Genomic DNA, 15,063 nt, shown 5'->3' with positions numbered 1-15,063 from the left:
AGCAGAAATGCAGAAAACCGAGAAATTACCAGAAAATGCAGACCTTGGTTTGACATCAAGCTTGTTTTCATAGAAGCATAATTTTGCATGGTAGAGACAGGCAGTTTTTGGAGGTAGTTATACAACAGCAAAAAGCATGTCTAAGCTCTAGCTTTCACTTGAGTCTTGCCTCATAATTCAATGAGGCTCTAGTCAGACTTTGTCATCTGCAGTGTTGAGTCAAGCAGAGTGAATAGGAAGCACATAGTTAACAGGTGATGTTCAGTTCTTGGCTGACTTAAAAGGTCGCCTAGAAAATGACTCATGCTGAAAGGTTAGCAGCAGCAGAACTGTCTTGTAAAATACTCACAGTTTGAGCCACAGCAGTTTTGAATTATAAAAACTCAGGGATTTTTCTGAAGCAGCTACTTCACAAACTCTGGCTTTCCTGCCACGCAAATCGTGAGGGCACTATTTTACACATGGGCTTGGACTTACAAAACAGGAAATAGTAGTCGTGATTCTTTCTACTGTTGTCAGTCTTGTCTCCTCATCCAAAAAAAAAAAAAAACCCAAACCCAAAAGTGGGTTAATTTCTGTCTGTTAAGTGTGTAGGAGGGTGATATATCTTGATGAAGACCTACAGACTCTGTAGGTTTCTTCCTCCAGCACCTTCAGTTAAACTACATGCAGTTGTTAGTATGGGAACCTTATTAGAGAACTGTTTAATAAGAGGCTGGCGTTTGACCAAGCTTTACAGAAGCCAGCACCATATGACACCAGTGCTGGCTGACCTTAACGTTTCTATCCAGGAGGTGCTCAAGGTGTAGAACTTTTTACGTGCAAAGCCAAATAAGCCCCAGGAGCTGCACATGAAAGATGCTGCTTTGTACTGTAGGCAGTACTGGGAAAACCACTGCTAGCAGGCACACTCTGTATAAAGCCCCAAACCATTCTATGGTTCTATTTCTTGAGGTTTCTTTTTAAGGCAAATGGAGCCTGAATCTCCTAAGAAATTGGTACCAAAAATCGACCAGCTGATATTGCAGTGGATGAGCTCTGAAGTCATGTAGATACATTTACTAGTACTTCCGCTATTTCCCCAAATGTCCTCTCTTTTCTGATGGCAGAGGGCAGGCACTGGGACAGCCTGTTGTTACATATCCCACTCTGGAGAGCTAGGAGGAGAATTCCAGTTAACTCGTGCTTCCTCTCTGTCCTCTTTAGCCAGCTCTCACAACTGACTGTATTAATAAACTTCACTCTACAGAATGTATTAAATAAATAAGGACTGACACCTGATTTAAAAAGTGTTGGCTTGCAGCTGGTTTTATGTTTAATGGTAGCAAACATAACTGCAGTTATCTTTGAGGGCACTGACACAATATCAAATGTAACCAAGGTCAGTGTTCCCAGAGTGACATCTCTTGTCATAGCCCTAGTTCCTTCTGCTTGTCCTCCATCTCTAGCTTCAAAATGCTTTTGTCTTTTCTGCTCTATCTTTGGAGAAGTTACTGGTGCAGCTGCTCCCAGTGTCTGCCTTTTACTAAACTTTTACTAACTTTATTAAACGTCCACAGAGACACAAGACGACTCTTTCAACCTCATCTCTGCTGAGTTCTTCATAAGCTCTTTTTTCACTTGTTTCATTTCTATCCCAGGTAAAAGCCCTTTCTGACCCTGTTCCAGCTTGTTCCCTTCCCCTGAACCTTCACTCCATGAACAACTGTGATTTCAGAGACTACTTCACTCCTTTTTTCTCTTATTACTAGGTTCTTGTGAAAATTATTTCATCATATACATTATTCCCTTTGATTCCTTCCTCTCATTTACCCTCATCATAATTTCTTTTGTCCTTCCTTCTTCCTCAAAAATAAACAAATAGAACTGTACATGCAACCTCAAAAGCCCAAACTTTCTTGTTGGATCCTACCATACTGCTCAGTCTCTCACCAAAACCCTTCTCAATCCTCTGCTGCAACCCTATGTCTAATCCAGGCAAATGATACTCTTACTCAGAGTCCCTAGGGATGCACCTCTCTTTCTGCTTTTGCCTCCTCTCTTAGCTCGTGCTTTTCTTCTGAGAAAAATTACATGACTGGTAGGTTTGTAAGCATGCAGTTCAGAACTAGGAGTAAAAGGTGGGAAGGAAACAGTTTCCCTTAACCTGGAAAAAAAGCTTCTCAAATTGTTGGCAAGCTGAAAGCTTTACAATAGTTTTACAACAATCAGATTATTATTATAATTTTGGGCTGAGCCCCAAATGAACTTTTTTTTTGTGAATGTTTAAAATTGAAGCTTTAAAGAAAATTTAAATACATTTCAAACAAAAGTATTATCTCCAGTTAAAATGTATGAAGTGCTATTTAGAGAATAGTATATTAAATACTCTGGGATTTTGAGTTTCTTTTCCTTCCTTTGTGCTCCGTGAGCTTTATACAGCCGCGTGTGGTCACAGAGTTGCAGAAGAGTGCAGGAGGGATCCCAGGAGGCTGGAACCTCTGGAACGGCACAGGGGCACTGACTGTGCACGTGTCATTCTTGGGAGTTCTTTTTCCAGCACGGTCTGGAGCCTCCAGGGATGAAGACTCTTGCAAATGTCCCTGACGATTTATTGCCGTGCTTTGCTATTGACTGTGGTGAAGCTTTTCCGATTGTGTAACCTGGATCTCACTTGCTGCAGTTTAAACACATCACTGTCTGTCTCATCCCTCAGAGAGGTGAAGAACGGTTGTTTCCTTTCTCCTTATGGAAGCCTTTGTTTTGTATGAGGATTGTTACGACATCTCTCCTCTTGCCTTCCTCTCTCTCAACTAATCAACTACAGTTCTTTTGAGAAACTTTTCAACACATCCAAATCAACATAGCTTTGCAATGCATGTGGTTGCACGCAACAAACAAAACCCATTTTTTTTTTTTTTCTAGTTCTGACTTTGATTGTCAAAGCCATGTCCCAAGCCTCTGCTTGGAACATCTCTCTTACTGTCTCCCTGAGTGGGTCATTACTTCTGAACTCATCCATGATGCCTCTACCCTCTCCTTCCTTTTAAAATGTGCATCATTCGGAACTGCAGAGGAAGAGGGATTTTTGTTACAGTTGATCTTTTTACATCTTTGTCTTACCACGTGACAGTGAAATATTGCAGTTGCTTCCTCATCTTACTTTGTGCTGACTGTTATTGCACCTGAATTTGGATGATAAACTTATCAGGACATCAAACAATTCACATTTTAACAGTTTTTAATAGTCACAATATAAGCATGTATACAACGCGTAGCTAATAACAAATAAAATAAACTTTAAAATCCAAATCTGCAAAGTCTGCCACCTCACTACTCTGCACAAATGTTTACATGTTAAAAAATAGGCATTATGAATGCTCTAACTGTATGTGGTACAAAAATTGAAAAATGCATATCTGTATCCAATTTTCAATAACATTCCTTTTTTCTGTAGATTTCAGTGAAATAATCAAGTTCCTTCTGTTGTGCATATTAAATCTGAAATTAATAGAGCCATAATACACTGTGCTGATTTAGTATTGAGAGGTGCAAAGTGACATGATCTGTCATGTATTTAAATTACTCTACATTGGTATGATTTATTTTAGAATATTGCTTTTGAAGCCAACTTTGGGAACACTAAACTTCAGTTTTTTAAGTCTGTAAGGCATGGAAGTTCCAAGCTTTTGGTGATTAACAAACATTATGACATGCTGTAATATGAACCACAGCTTGACTGAGGCTTGCAAAGCTTGAACTTGAAAACAAAAGGAGGCTTTCTAGTCCATGAGAAAATGGCTTGATAGAAGTTATGTATTTTTTATCCGAAACATATTTTGGAAATTTGTTTTGGTTTTGTTTTGGCTTGGTTTTTTTTTTCCAAGAGAATAATAAATTTCTCAGATTTTGTAAACCTACTGATTATTTTGGCACAAATATGCTTCAGGTCTTTGCAGTTAAATGTACTTGTTTATGAATTTGAGTATATAATTAAGGAAAATTAATCACTATTAAGAATTTCATCGTTATTTCAAGTAGAAAAAGCAAGACAATGACATTCCGTACCCTCTGTGAATTAACACACCCGAGGAATTCTGTTGGTTAGACTTCTAAATGTAAAATTACACATGCCTGAGGACTGTATCTTTATGATTTCACCTATTCAGAATGCTTGCCTGATGATATGCTGAATATGTCCTTCCTGAGATAAAAGGCAGGAAGAGTTATGCAGGACAGAGACTGAAATTTAGTACATTGTGTAAAGCAAGTCTTGTTTGGAAGGAGGGTTGTGAACTTCAGTAGCCCTAGTAAAGGAGTGGTTTAAACTTCAAGCATCATGATACTTCATTTGTGTTAGTCATGTTGACATACAGGATCAGATGAGATTTGACAAAGTTTGGTTTTGCAGCCAACTGATATAGTTAGACTAGGTCGAACTTCCAAGAACAGATTTGCCCTTTCCCATAGTTGTGTGAAGTCAGACCAAGTACAGGAATGCAATAATTTGCCATGTAGCTTTGTTTTCACACAGGACCCATTTCTTCTAGAAGTAGTGAGAAAAACATCACAGTGAGAAGATTCTGAGATTTCACACAGTTTTGGCTTTGAATTTCTAGTGTTATTTAGGACTGAAGCCAGCTAGTAAGCCAGACAGCTAGTATGTGGGCTGATACCATGTTAGTAAGAGCCAGGGTTGCAAATCGATATTGATGAAAGTGCACCTCAGTATCTGCCATCAATTTGAAAGGTCGTTTGTATCTTCTTGTGTGAGAGAGGCCATGACACAATACAGCAGCCGACCCATTCAGCTGAATCCGTACCACATAAATATTTTAAAATATTTTGGTGCATTAAGTGATTCTGGCTTTCTTAGACATTGTGTTTCCTTGTGGAGGCTGGTACGTGCCCTGCTCCAGGCTGAGCCTTGGAATCATAGAGTAATAGAACCATTTAGGTTTGAAAAGACCTTTATGATTGAGTCCAACCATAAACCTAATACTGTCAGGTCGCTCTAAACCATGTCTGTAACTGCCACATCCACACATCCTTTAAATACTCCAGGGATGGTGACTCAACCGCTTCCCTGGGCAGCCTGTTCCAGTGCCTGATAACCCTTTCAGTGAAGAAATTCTTCCTAATATCCAATCTGAACCTCCCCTGGTGCAACCTGAGGCTATTTCCTCTCATCCTATCACTTGTTACTTGGCTGAACAGACCGACCCCCACCTCTCTACACCCTCATTTCAGGTAGTTGTAGAGAGTGATAAGGTCTCCCCTCAGCCTCCTTTTCTCCAGGCTAAACAATCCTGGTTCCCTCAGCCCCTCCTCAGAAGACTTGTTCTCCAGACCCTTCACCAGCTTCGTTGCCCTTCTCTGGACATGCTCAAGCACCTCCACATCCTTCTTGTGGTGAAGGGCCCAAAAATTGAACCCAGTGCTTGAGGTACAGCCTCACCGGTGCCAAGTAGAGCAGGATGACCACATTCCTAGTCCTGCTGGCGACACTGTTTCTGATACAAGCCAGGATGCTATTGGCCTTCTTGGCCACCTGAGCACACTACTGGCTCGTGTTCAGCCGGCTGTCAGCCAACACCCTCAGGTCCTTTTCTGCTGGGCAGCTTTCCAACCACTCCTCCCCAAGCCTGTAGTTTTGCATAGGGTTTTTGTGACCCAGGACCCAGCACTCGGCCTTGTTGAGCCTCGTGCAATTGGCTTGGGCAGCTGTGAGCTGTGTCCACCTGTGGTTCCCTGGTGGGTTTGTATGGCTGTACCATACAAGTGATGCACATGGGGCAGCGGCAGCACAGGGAAGCACAAGGTTGGGGACTGCTCAAGTGTAAAAGTTCAAGCAGACTGAAACTTGACTTTCAGGCTCTGCCAAGCTGAAGTGGGACATCAGTTGCAAGCCGTAGAAGGGAAATCTTTGAGTTGATCTTTGTGGTGTTTCAGAACAAGCAAATTAGTCTTAGTTTGCACCTTTTGGAGCAAGACTGTGTATATCAAGCCTCATATTTCAGAATAAAATAGCCTCTTTCAATTTTGCTGAAGTTATATTAGGCAATTGGACTAAGGTCCCTTCCAACCGAACTATTTATTCTATTTAATTAATTTATTAAAAAATATTTTTAGCAAGGCATGGCAATTTTCAGTTTCCTACATGCCCGTGTAATTTCTGAGGCTATGTGCATGATAGGAAACTTTTCTCCTTTTCTTCAGAAGGAGAGGGGCTGAACAAACTTCTCTGCCTTGCGCTGAGTCCTGACTACTCTTTTTGGCCTACTCAACAGCATTTCTTAAATCCTGAGCCCCACATTCCTGCATTATATACAGGGCTCAGGTAGCTGCTTAGTGGTCAATTCAAACCAAGCGCAGGATTAGCCACAACCCGTTCAGGGCTGGAATTGTTCAGGAGCTTACTCTGATGGGAAACTTCTAAAGAGCAGGAAAGTCAAGGATAATGTTTTAAAAAGCATCATACTGGGGTATTTTCATTTAAATGAAAAGTAGCATATTTTTTTAGTTCACTTTATTTCCTTATGCCTGCATCCTGAAAAATACCAGACCCATGATAGCTTCACATTTAAATAATGTGTAATCAGGTTTGTCTGTAGAACCATCCAGAAACACTAATGTGATTTTTACAAGCAGGTTTTGTTTACTGACAGCCTTTAACATTTAAAGAATATGGGTTTTGCTGGTGCATTTTGTGTATTTTTCCTAATTCTCTAATGATGTATGTCTTGTTTTCCAAACTCAGTTGAGCAACACTGTGCATATGTGCTTGAGATGCTGCAGAAATAATTTTAGTCTCATGCACATAGGATACAACTTTCAAGGGCAGGTAGTGATAGAACAAGGGGAAATGGCTTTAAACTGGAAGAGGGTAGGTTTAGATTAGATATTAGGAAGAAATTCTTCACTGTGAGGGTGGTGAGACTCTGGAACAGGTTGCCCAGAGAAGCTGTGGATGCCCCTTCCCTGGAAGTGTTCAAGGCTAGGTTGGATGAGGCTTTGAGCAACCTGGTCTAGTGGAAGATGTCCCTGTTCATGCCAGCGGGGTTGGAACTGGATGATCTTTAAGGTCCCTTCCAACCCAGACCATTCTGTGAATCTATGTTAGAGTTTTCCAGTCCTTGCAGAGGTTCCAAACCACACCATCTGAAACACTTTACTGAATTCAGAAGTAGCATTTGGTACTAAGTGTAAATTGTGTTGTGGTGAATTTGAATTAAAATATCCTGGTTTTCATTGCAGGCATCTTTTCCACAAGTCCTGTGTAGACCCCTGGCTGCTAGACCATCGTACCTGCCCGATGTGTAAAATGAATATTCTAAAAGCTCTAGGGATCCCGGTAAGCATGTCACAGAGCAGCCGCTTGGGGCAGAAGGGAAACACCAGCTGCTTGGGGTATATCCCTAGCCCTTTGCCTGTCTGCTCCCATCCTACTCATCTGGCCATGTTATTGATTTATTAATTGATTTATTAAGGGGAGTACAAGCTGAAATGTCTGACTCGACCTCTCTCCTGCACCCCACTTCTGTTAGCCAGGAAGAGTGTGTGGATGGGGGTTGGTTGGGTGTTGGGATTATTTGTGTGTCTGTGGTTGTCTGCTTTGTGGAGCAGAGGATTTTTTCCTGGTGTTTTAGTGGATTTATAGATTCTTTCCCCTAGCTTTTGTTTGTGTTTTAAATCAGGACCGGATTTATTTTTCTAATCATGCACTCAGTTCAAATCTCCAAGCCAAAGGTCTGCAAATAAAATTTTCCCTGCTAGACTAGTCAAGGACAACTAATTGCTTATTCTGGGGGGCTAAATATTTTTTCTGTCAGATTTCTCTTAAAGTCTATCTGTAGCAATCTCTGTATTCCTAACTCCAATTAGGAAGCATTTCTCCCAGTAACTAAGCATGTGGCAGACCACATGATATACAAGAAATTGTTAAGCTCTTTGTTATTTGGAACATTCAGATGTGGTTACAAGCTGCTAAGGCAATTGATCTTTTTAGGGTGCTTGTTTACATTCAGATAGCCCATGTCCTGTTTGCCATACAGTTCCTAACCGCAGTCATTGCAGAGATCACGGGCTTCTCCAGGAAGAACTGAGTCACTTTCCCACACCATGCAAAGCTTGCCACATGATAGTGAAGTTCAATACTGAAACACCACCGGCTGGTGCATTAACAGGTGCTGTAAATACCCTCCCCAGTTAGAGATGGTGACATGCCAGCTCACATATGAAAGAGCTATATAAAGTAAAATAGCTCATGTGAATGTACTAGGGGAGCTGATGAAGCCATTCCCCAAGGGTTCATTTTCATGGAGACTAGGAAACCAAGCAGGTTGCTGCAGAAGAGGTTCCACAGCAAGTGCTGAAGTATGTTTTTACTGAAGTGGGCAGATATGTTAATCAACCTAATATAATCTAAGCTAAAAATGTGCAATGGGAAAAATGAAGTAGAGCATTGTAGTTGGGACAACATGTCATTACAGTGGGCTGCTTTTTCTGCTAAGCATGTTATATTATCTTTAGAATATTAAAAGATGATACAAATGTTAAATCAGTATTTGAGATGTCAGGAAAGGCCAGAATGAAGGCTGGCTCTGCCTTTCAGCATCTCTGAGCCTAGGCTTGTATACAGCAATCTTTCCCCAGGTTCCATGTCTCAGTTCACAGGCCCACCAGTGAGCAGTTACCCAAGTTTTCAACACCTTTTCTCTGTACCCAGTATATTGTTCCATGGCTTTCTTCTGCACCATGCAGGACCACACAATTTCTGCTCTCACACTGTTCCATTCATATTTTTACCGAGGTATTTCATTAACATGCTATTTATCCAGTTTCATAATCAGAGGATATAGACAAATCAGACCTCCACTTTTTGCAGGCCTGCAGTGAGATCATAGAGGTCTTTCCAGAAAGGTTAGTACCACCAGTATTTACATCCAGAATGTGACTCTTACTGGCTTCACTGACAGCTGCCAAAGGCCAAGCATGTCCGCAGGCTCTCTGAGGCTGGTTACATCCAGGGAAAGGGAAAACATGCCCAGAGGCCATGTGTAAAGGTTTTGGTTTACATGACTGGTTTTTACTGCGTATGAACAGCTCTGTAGTGGCAGGTATAGAGCCTAATTGCCAGGAATAATTAAAAGCACTGTTCAGTTTCCTCAACCAACTTTTCTCTTCTCACAGCTCCATGTCTCATTCTCTCTTTACCATATAGCAGAAGAGGAATCCATTCTGTTGCCCTCACTGAGAGCTTTCCGCATGGAGCTTCTCTGGAAATAATTGTACTGGGCATGTAATTAAAAATACTGCTGCAACCAACATAAACAACTGGGTCAAATTAAGATTTCAGAATTGGCCTTAATGCTGGTCTCTCTTAACACTAAAAATCAATCACTTGGATGTTAATGTTCCACTAGCAAGGTTTGTTTCTAGGATTTTATTATATGAATTTCTGTAAAAATTTCCCTAGGTTGTTCTAAGACAACCAACTGAAAACAGCCCGCTCCATCATTTGGAGGAAGCGTGCTGGCTCCTACCTGCATGGATCATCATTTAGATTCACGAAAGGAGAGCTGCATGCTACAGCCTTACCCCTCGAGGTGACTTACAGCAGGAGCTGTTTTCCATGGGAACTGGGAGCAGATGGTAGCCTTCGTGTCAGGGGTTTCCTCTGGCTGACAGCAAAGGAAGCAAGAGACTAAGAGCATCTGGTAGCTTGGGGGTTAAAAATTCCCATACTGCTATCCATTGCTCCTCTTCCTCTGTTTTCTCTGCCTTCTCTTACTAAAATATGCCTCAACTCCTGCTTCTCCCTCTCCTACTTCATGCCCTCTCCTGCTGTCCTCTGCATAACCCCTCCTGCCCAACCTTTCAGGCTTCTGCCCTGGTGTTGCTGCTCATGCTCCCTGTTCAGCTCACAGGACCTGTTCTCCACCCGCACCAAAGTTGTGCATCCTCAGCCTACTCGCTGCCCAGCAGCAGCTGAGGGCAGCCCGGGGTGGGCATCGGTCTCATGGGGTGCTTTCTGGTGCCACCATGAGCTTGCAGGCACCACGTAAAGCCCTCTTGTCTTTGGAGAGTGTAGTTGTCGGTCCCAAATAAGCCACCAGTCTCTATCAGCACACATGAACTGATATTTTCAGAGGCTCATAACTTAGCCAGATGTCAGAAGGCTGTTGTGGGAAAAGACATTTCCCTTGGAAGAAGCTGTAAAGCTCTAGGGCTTCTCAGTGAGAGGTGGCAAACATTGCTGTAGAGGGGATAGAGCAAAATGCCATTCCCTAACCACATTCTTGAGTCTTGCTGAGCCATCTTAGCTGAAATTTCCACACACAGAAAAGCAGCCTTAGGCAGGCAGCAGTCTTTGATGAGAGGCTTGAGTATAAATTTGCCAAAGTCTTTTTGTAGGCTTTTACAATGGGAGGAATGAGGAAATCTTAGGCAGGGCTAGTATGGGGTTTTTTTTCCTGCCAGCTGCATGTTTGTCCTATGGTTGTCATTAAAGAGCTGACTTGTGTGACTATGGATATATTGTGCTTCATTTAGCAGGAAGACTCCGGCTTTTCCAGGAAATTGTTGGTTAAAACCCAAATACCTAAACGTTTCAATTCAGTTCACATCTAAACTCTCCATTTACTTTGTGACAGAGACTTCAAATATTATCTGCCCTAAAACCAGATTCCCCAGGCTGCCATGAGGCACCAGAATGACTGCACTCATTTTCACGGTAGCTGAGCACCCTTCCCATCTCCGCTTTTCACCATGGCACTCTGCAGCTCCAGAGGATTATTAACTATCTATCAGCAAATGGTTGGCGTAACCTTTTCCACTGTCTCTTTGCTGGTGAATCCAGCTCAGACTATAATGCTTTTGGCTGGAATATTTGAAGGGAATTATCAGTGAAAGTGTCTTTCACTTTCAAAGAGCTACATTACTATCGGGATGATAATATCACATAAAATAGTTTCCCTCTGCTTCTCCCCCTTTTCTGCAAATATCTGCTGGAGAGGCAGACAGCTGCATTTTTGGCAGCAAATTGGATGACTTGAAGCTATTCACTAAGAGCCTTAGCCAAGCCCCCAGAAGTCAATACAAAGCCTTCCCTTGACTCTAGTGGAATTGTGCCCTCAAAGCACTTACATGCAGGGAATGAGTGAAACCAATATAATTAAACTTAGCAAATGTATCTGGGTCACTCTGACAGCAAAAGCCATCATGTATTTTTTTCGGTCAGTATTTCATATCATTAGTTTTATAGTATGCTGCTTAGTTTGGGGTATTTTTTTCCAACTAAAATAATTCAGGAGTAAAGGGATTAATTATATCGAGCAATGCTATTTTTGCATCTTTAATGTTTGGTTTGCTTTCAACTATAATCCCTTGTTTTTAAAGGTTTAAAAGTTAGTGATAAAACCCCATTCTAGGAATAACTGGAAGCAGAGCAGAGAACAAACAACTGATCCCCTGAAAAAAAATCTGAAATACTTTTTCCTAGAGTAGAAAAGAAAAAAAAAAGGCCTTTTTGTTCTTTAAGATCCACTGCCATCAAAGGCAAATTTAAGTTAAAAATGAAATTCTGAAAGCATTTGTTATAACAGCTAAGGGTGAGGGAAGGAGTGATAGATCTAAGGAATTTTGGATCCAAGTCCCTACAAGTAAATGATTGGTATTTCACTTAGAAAAGCACAGGTGTGATGGATTTCATTAAAAACTAGTATAGCTGAACATGCCTTTATCCCTTCTGAGGAGCTCTCGCTGCTTGTGGATTAGACTGGAGCCAGACAACTACAATTCTAATTTTTATCCAAAAATGCAGTTTGTGGATACAAGTCACCTGAGGATTGTTTAAAATGTCTGCCCTTTTCATTAGGAACATTTGTGAGAAAATATTTATGAAGTGGCAACAATCAGACAGGGAATGTATGGAAAAAGGCAAAACATGCTAAGTTCCTGGTTCTGCAAAATATGTAAGCATATGGTAACCTTTTATGGCTGAGTTCAAAGGGATTACTCTTGTGCTTAAAGCTAAGCCTGTCTTTAAGTCTTTGCTGTATCTTATTTTGCTTAGTTTCTAGGTGCCTGCTGTTGGAGATAGGCAAGTAGTGAGATTTTCAAAAGCAAAAATCAGATCCACAGAGCAGAGTACATCTCCTCTGACTTTAGCCATCCAGACACTGGATTTCCAGTCTAGCCACTTAGCACTGAGCAGTGGGAAGGCAGAGGGGGAAATTCATACCACTTACCTTAGGGTGGGATGAATCGCACAGTGAAATTGTCTCAATCTGTTGAAGTTAGATGAAACTAAGTTAAAGGAGGCCACGAGGATGATTGAGGGCTGGAGCACCTCTCCTATGAGGACAGGCTGGGAGAGTTGGGGCTGTTCAGCCTGGAAAAGAGAAGGCTTCAGGGAGATCTTATAGCGGCCTTCCAGTACCTGAAAGGGCTACAGGAAGGCTGGGGAGGGACTTTTTACAAGGACAGGTAGTGACAGAACAAGGGGAAATGGCTTTAAGCTGGAAGAGGGTAGGTTTAGATTAGATATTAGGAAGAAGTTCTTCACTGTGAGGGTGGTCAGACACTGGAACAGGTTGCCCAGAGAAGCTGTGGATGCCCCCTCCCTGGAAGTGTTCAAGGCCAGGTTGGATGAGGCTTTGAGCAACCTGGTGTAGTGGAAGGTGTCCCTGCTGATGGCAGGTGGGTTGGAACTGGGTGATCTTTAAGGTCCCTTCCAACCCAAACCATTCAGTGATTCTATAAACCTAAGTGACTGATCTTGATTAGCTGTCTGACTCCTGGACCATAAAGATAAATGGGAGCAACTTAACTTTATGTTTCTTAACTAAACAAGGTATCTACATAATTGCAGCTCAACCTTGCTATGTCCCTCTCCCATTTTGTAAGCTTTGCACCCTGACACACAGCATCCTCATTTCTGAATTAGCTTTGGTTTTGTTACAACATGTTAAAACTTCAAAACCCAGTTCTTGAAATAATTATGCAAACAATTTTTCTCCATACTTTGGGGAGCACTCAATCTGGTTCTATGGGCAAATGGCACAAGAATCTGTCCTCATAGAGGAAAAGGAGCTTTTTTAACCAATGTTTAAGGGGAGCTCCACAGAAATCACTGCTGTACAAATGGGAGCATCAGGCTTATGACAGACCCAGAGAAATCAAGGCTAGAAACTAGTCTGACTGTTATAAGTGCCCAGCTTGGACACAGTGCTCTGGACAAATTATCCCCTTTGCCACCCAGTGCCCACTTGAAGTCTCAGTGCCCTTTTTGAGCAGGTGCTCAAAGCTAAGGATGCGTTGCAAGAGGTGGGCACCGCAGCCCCTTCTCATTGCTCCCCTGTAAGGTCAGTGCAAAGGCACCTGACTTGAAGAGCTTGGCTCCTTCTGGAGTTGTTGCTGCAAGAGAGGAATGTCTGAAGTCCCCAGAACTGGGTTTGATCCTTGGTCTCTCAGAATCGCAAAGCAAGAAAGACTATGGATCTAATAATACTGTCCAAATTCCCATTATTTCTTGTTTGTTTCTTTTCTTATAATTTTGTTTTGTAGGAAATACAGCATTAGTAAAGGACAAGATCTTTTCATGTTAAAAAACTTGTCTTAAAAACAGCTTTAACTTCTGTTTTTGCACCCCACGCATAGAAGCGCCCACAGGCAGTTGCCTTGAATTCCTACTCCTGAAAGCTCTGATATTGGCTCTATAAAATGTTTACTTAGGGAAAAGATAATCATTCCCCTTCAGCTACTGTTTCTGTTTACATTTGTAATCTGACTCATCAGTCTGCCTGCGTTGAGCAGATCATATCAATAAGTGAGTTACTTTTTCTATGTACACTCTCCCAAAACCTTTAAAAAGTATAAATAAGAATATTTAGAGATTGTAGGTGACACAGTTTAATACTGAATATTTGCAATGCATACTTTGGGTCTCTCTGCCAACAAATTGTATTAAGAGGTTTTAAGTATCTGAAAACAAACAAACTGCGTGTTTATTCATCCTATGTTGCCATTTTCAGTACTCAAAGAAAGCTAATAACCCTAAAGAAGTGGGAGCAGGTAAATTAAATCTCTTTATGAGGCAAAAGCTTAAATTTCTTCTTTTTCTTCCCATTAGCCAAATGCAGATTGCATGGATGATATACCTCCAGACTTGGAAGCTTCCATAGGAGGACCGCCAACCAACCAGATAACAGGAGCCAGCGATATAACAGTGAATGAGAGCTCTGTAGCCCTGGATCCCCCGGTGCGGACTGTGGGAGTACTACAAGTCATCCAAGACATAGACTCCTTTCCCCAGGTTGGGGAGGGTAACTTCACAACAAGCAGTAAGTTCCTCTTTCTGGCAGAATTTGCACTGAAATAAATGTTTAGAAACCCAAAATCACAAACCAATCTCTAGTGTGGGAAGAGTGATCTTTGAGGGCTTTTTCACCGGAGCAATGGCCTTATTTTAAGCCTGGCAGAAATCTACAGGGTAAGTAAATTTAAATATCATGTCATTCTGCTGTACTACAAAAACTTCCAGCCTGTGTGCAAATTGGTGTTTGAATAGCAAATTCTAACTGGAGTCCCTTGCATGGACAGAACAAGGTATTTCAGTCAACACAAAACAATATTAACTTATGGCCATCTTCAGATATTGCTTATAGTAAGTGATCCTGTTCACCATGATAACCTGCCATGTATCACTTGGCTTCTCTGTGAAGCAGATTGGTGTGTGTCCTTTGGCCTGCCTTTCCTCACTGGGCTGCTTATTACCTTGTGGAAGTTATTCTTACTTGTGTATCATAACATAATAGTGAAAGCAGCAATCACTTTTACTGCCTTCAGTCAAGAAAAAAAGAATATTGAATTCTGATTTTGCCTTTCCGTTATCTCCTTATAGCAACTGAAGCTCGTCTGGTTAAATAACTTCATAATAAGTTCATACTTGAACTCCTCATTTCAGAAGGACTGGTGATCAGAGTTCCTGTACTTGAAAACCTGAGCATAGTGAAAAAACACTGACAGTTTGTACAAAAAAGGAAAATTTTTGATTTTTTTTCAATGTATTTAGTTAGGGGC

At 41.5% G+C, this 15,063-nt stretch overlaps 1 protein-coding gene across 1 annotated transcript in view; it reads left to right on the top strand.

The window, feature by feature from the left end:
* The window catches only part of RNF150 (ring finger protein 150), a 49,341-nt gene that overhangs the window by 10,737 nt on the left and 23,541 nt on the right, over positions 1–15,063 (top strand). The window contains exons 4-5 of the mRNA XM_010177918.1: positions 7,237–7,333; positions 14,114–14,324. Coding sequence (XP_010176220.1) covers positions 7,237–7,333; positions 14,114–14,324 — 308 coding nt within the window. The remainder of the gene's footprint in view (positions 1–7,236; positions 7,334–14,113; positions 14,325–15,063) is intronic.

This window comes from Antrostomus carolinensis, unplaced genomic scaffold, assembly GCF_000700745.2.
Source record: "Antrostomus carolinensis isolate BGI_N321 unplaced genomic scaffold, ASM70074v2 scaffold24661, whole genome shotgun sequence".
In the NCBI taxonomy this organism is placed as follows: domain Eukaryota; kingdom Metazoa; phylum Chordata; class Aves; order Caprimulgiformes; family Caprimulgidae; genus Antrostomus; species Antrostomus carolinensis.
Note: the sequence above shows the minus strand (reverse complement) of the source record. Positions and strands in the feature narration are given on the sequence as shown.